Below are 4,368 nucleotides of genomic sequence, written 5' to 3' on the forward strand. Positions count from 1 at the left end.
CAGTTTCTAAAGTAATGGACTGCTTTCATTATTGATCTGTAGCCTACATTCTTACAGAGACACCATTGTTATCAAACAAAACAAAACATGAGATTCATTTGCTGCTCACTTGTTTGATAACAGGTGTCACTTTAAATGGCGTGTACAGACGCTGATCTGGGATCAGTATATTGTGTAGAGCACGTTTGTCAGTCAGTGCTTAAACATGCATTCACTGGTTCAGAGGTTGCATATGAAGGCGACAATCGATGCACAGTATTATTGTAAAGAAAGTGGGATATAATGGTAAAATACGGGAAAATTTCGACAAAACAGGAGGGTTTACATGAGTGAAGTAAACAGGAAGTGTTTGTGGAGAAACAGTTTTGCGAGGGAACGCAAAACACCTTTGCAAGGGAACGCAAAAACTTAGAAATATATATTTTCCTCTCAACAAACGTCCCTTCCGGGGTTCTGTAGTACGGTGACGATGTGAGACAGATGTTCAACAAAAGTGAGCAGAATTGATTGTAGCATATAAAAGATTTATTTAAAAAAACATTAATAACTCTCCTGCAGTGAAACGATGACAAGAAACACAGAAAAGCATGATGATTCCATTAGTATACAATTAAAACAATCAGTGTAAAGACAGTGAGTGTAGTGTAGAAGACACATCATTTCAGTTCGTGTCTGGGTTTAACTATTAACAGTGACAAATATAGAACTCAGAATATGAAAATAATTACAAAACAATCATTCTCCAAGACACAAATGAATCTATACTGTATATGTGCGGTTTTCTGACAGGTCTTTTGGCAGAGGCAGAGATGTTAATCAGAGTATCAATGTCTTCTACAGTTTGTTGTTCTCTTGCTTCTTTTTCTCGATGAACATGATGAGTTTTTTAACCCAGTGTGTTCTGGGGTTCAGGCAGATCCTCTCGCCACTGGTCAAACCGGCACTGAAAGATTACAATAAAACATACAGGTTAGACTTCAAAATAAAATAATAATAATAAATAATTAATATTTTATTGACCAAGGGTGGATTACACAACTCCAAAGAGCTCCAGAATGATTTGTGAATGATTATGTGACTCTAAAAATGCAAAAAGAAATGATGTTGAAAACAGACACAGACAGAGAGATGGACAGACAGACAGACAGATAGATAGACAGACAGATAGACAGATAGATAGATAGATAGATAGATAGATAGATAGATAGAGATAGATAGATAGATAGATAGATAGATAGATAGATAGATATAGATAGATAGATAGATAGATAGATAGATAGATAGATAGATAGATAGATAGATAGATAGATAGATAGATAGATAGGTCGAACGATATAAACAGACAGACAGACAGACAGACAGATAGATAGACAGACAGACAGACAGACAGACAGACAGACAGACAGACAGACAGACAGACAGACAGACAGACAGATAGATAGATAGATAGATAGATAGATAGATAGATAGATAGATAGATAGATAGATAGATAGATAGATAGATAGATAGATAGATAGATAGATAGATAGATAGATAGATAGATAGATAGATAGATAGATAGATAGATAGATAGATAGATAGATAGATAGTGTATATGATAGTCTAGCAGGGGTCACCAACCTTTTGGAAACTGAGAGCTAGTTCTTGGGTACCGATTAGTGTGAAGGGCTACCAGTTATTAAAAAACACATTTTTTTAAATTTACTTTTAATTTTATGTTATTATTAATAATTAATAATATTCATCTATGTGAAGATATTGATCATGTTAATGATTTCTCACAGTAGTTGTCAACAATGATTTAACAAGTTAGATTAATATCAACATGCAACACTTCATTTGTCTGAAATTGTTTTTAAAGTTTTTTTAAATATTGAACTTAAAGTAATTTTCAAATTTACACCAATGCAGGTGTAATTTAAAAAGAATACCTATAAAAATATTAGATGCAGCTTACTCATTTGTGGTGCTATAGTGAGCTATTTTTAGAACAGGCCCGCGGGCAACTCATGTGAACCTGGCGGGCTACCTGGTGCCCACGGGTACCATGTTGGTGACCCCTGGTCTACAGTTTGTTTTTATGACTTCACTCCTCAGACATCTACTGATGATGAGTAACAGAGTTCTGCATTCCTCCAGAAACACTCACATGACCTCGGTGGTCTTGCAGTGAGGGCCCCGGGGCAGGATGACCACTCGCCGCAGGTTATCCTGAGGGATGACCCGAGACTCCAGCTTCAGACACACACAGCGGCTGTTGTAGCCTGCACCGAGAGGCTGCACCGCTGAAAACACACACACACAGCTTTAACTAACAGGATTTACACAGTAAGGAGTGAGTAACAGCTTCCAGGAAATAAAGACATTAATCATCACAGCTGGACAGAAGATACAGAATCCACACTGACACACATGTGCTGCTCACTGAAACTCACACTCAATTACACTGTATATGATGATGATACATACAGTATACATGCATTATATCTGTCTGTAATATACAGTATATCTTTACCCATCCATCCATCCATCCATCCATCCATTCATCCACCCATCTACTGTAACCATCCATTTATCCATCCATCCATCCATCCATCCATCCATCCATCCATCCATCCATCCATCCATCCATCCATCCATCCATCATATCCATTCATTCACTGTATGCATCCATCCACTCATCCATCTATCTATGTACAGTATCCATCCATCCATCCATCCATCCATCCATTCATCCATTCATCCATCCTTCTACTGTAACCATGCATGCATCCATCCATCCATCCATCCATCCATCCACGATATCAATCCATCCATTCATCCATTTATCTACAGCATCCATCCATCTATCCATTCATCCATCTACAGCCTCCATCCATCCTTTGTATCCATCCACCCATTCATTCATTTATCTACAGCCTCCATCCATCAACTGTATCCATTCATCCAGCCATCCATCTCAGTACAGCATCCATCCATCCATCCATCCATCCATCCATCCATCCATTCATCCATCCATTCATTCATCCATCCATCCATTCATCCATCCACGGTAACAATCCATCCATTCATCTACAGCATCCATCCATCCACACATTCATTTATTCATCTACAGCATTCATCCATCTACTGTATCCATTCATTCATCCATCTCTCTACAGCATCCATCCATCCACTCATTCATCTCTCTTTCTAGAGCATCCATCCTTCCATTCATTCATCCATCCATCAATTTACAGTATCCATCCATTCACCCATCCTCCACCCACTGTACTCATTTATGTATTCATCCATCTATCTACAGTATCCATATATCCACTGTATGCATTCATCCACTCATCCATCTATCTACAGCATCCATCCATCCATCCATCCATCCATCCATCCATCCATTCTTCTACTGTAACCATCCATTCATCTATCTATCTACAGCATCCATCCATCCATCCATCCATCCATCCATCCATCCATCCATCCATCCATCCATCCATCCATCCATCCACGGTAACAATCCATCCATCCATTCATCCATCCATCCATCCATCCATCCATCCATCCATCATCAACGGTAACAATTCATCCATTCATCTACAGCATCCATCCATCCATCCATCCATCCATCCATCCATCCATCCATCCATCCATCCATCCATCCATCCATCCATCCACACATTCATTCATTCATCTACAGCATCCATCCATCTACTGTATCCATTCATCCATCCATCTTTCTACAGCATCCATCCATCCATCCATCCATCCATCCATCCATCCATCCATCCATCCATCCATCCATCCATCCATCCATCCATCTATCTATCTATCTATCTATCTATCTATCTATCTATCTATCTAGAGCTATTTATTAAAACAATGTTCAATGTTGAGTATTTGTCTCACTGGAGAAAATGTAACTGCTTTTAATGAACTATAAACCACACACACACACATACACACACACACACACACACACACACACACACACACACACACACACACACACACACACACACACACACACACACACACACACACATATTAAAAAATGAAGCTTACCACCAGCCACCAGAGTGATGCTGACTCCAAAAACAACACTTAACATCAGCAGGACGTTCATGATGGCTGAAGATTCTCTAGTGGATTCTCTGTAGAAATGCACAAGATCAGATGCTAAAATTCGGCCACTGATCTTCAATGTGGCTTTATATACTATTCCTCCAAAGGCCTTGTGATCTTTAAAAGCGTGATTTGATTTCACTTCCTCCCAGCCGTGGTGTGTGTGTTTGTGTCTTCATGTGCGTGCGAAGACTGAACTGTGTGGTTTTCATCAGTTCACATGTCCATCAACCGCGAGTCTCATGCCTTGC

The 4,368-nt window shown here is 39.2% G+C and overlaps 1 protein-coding gene across 1 annotated transcript; it reads right to left on the bottom strand.

Annotated features, from left to right (window-relative positions):
* Positions 1 to 568: 568 nt before the first annotated feature.
* cxcl19 (chemokine (C-X-C motif) ligand 19) lies at positions 569 to 4,118 on the bottom strand. The gene is given in 3 exon segments (NM_001113651.1): positions 569 to 943; positions 2,151 to 2,286; positions 4,058 to 4,118. Coding segments are annotated over 3 exon segments (306 nt in total). The 3' UTR covers positions 569 to 834.
* Positions 4,119 to 4,368: the final 250 nt, after the last annotated feature.

The sequence above is a fragment of the Danio rerio genome, chromosome 7 (assembly GCF_049306965.1).
Source record: "Danio rerio strain Tuebingen ecotype United States chromosome 7, GRCz12tu, whole genome shotgun sequence".
NCBI classification, from domain to species: Eukaryota; Metazoa; Chordata; class Actinopteri; order Cypriniformes; family Danionidae; genus Danio; species Danio rerio.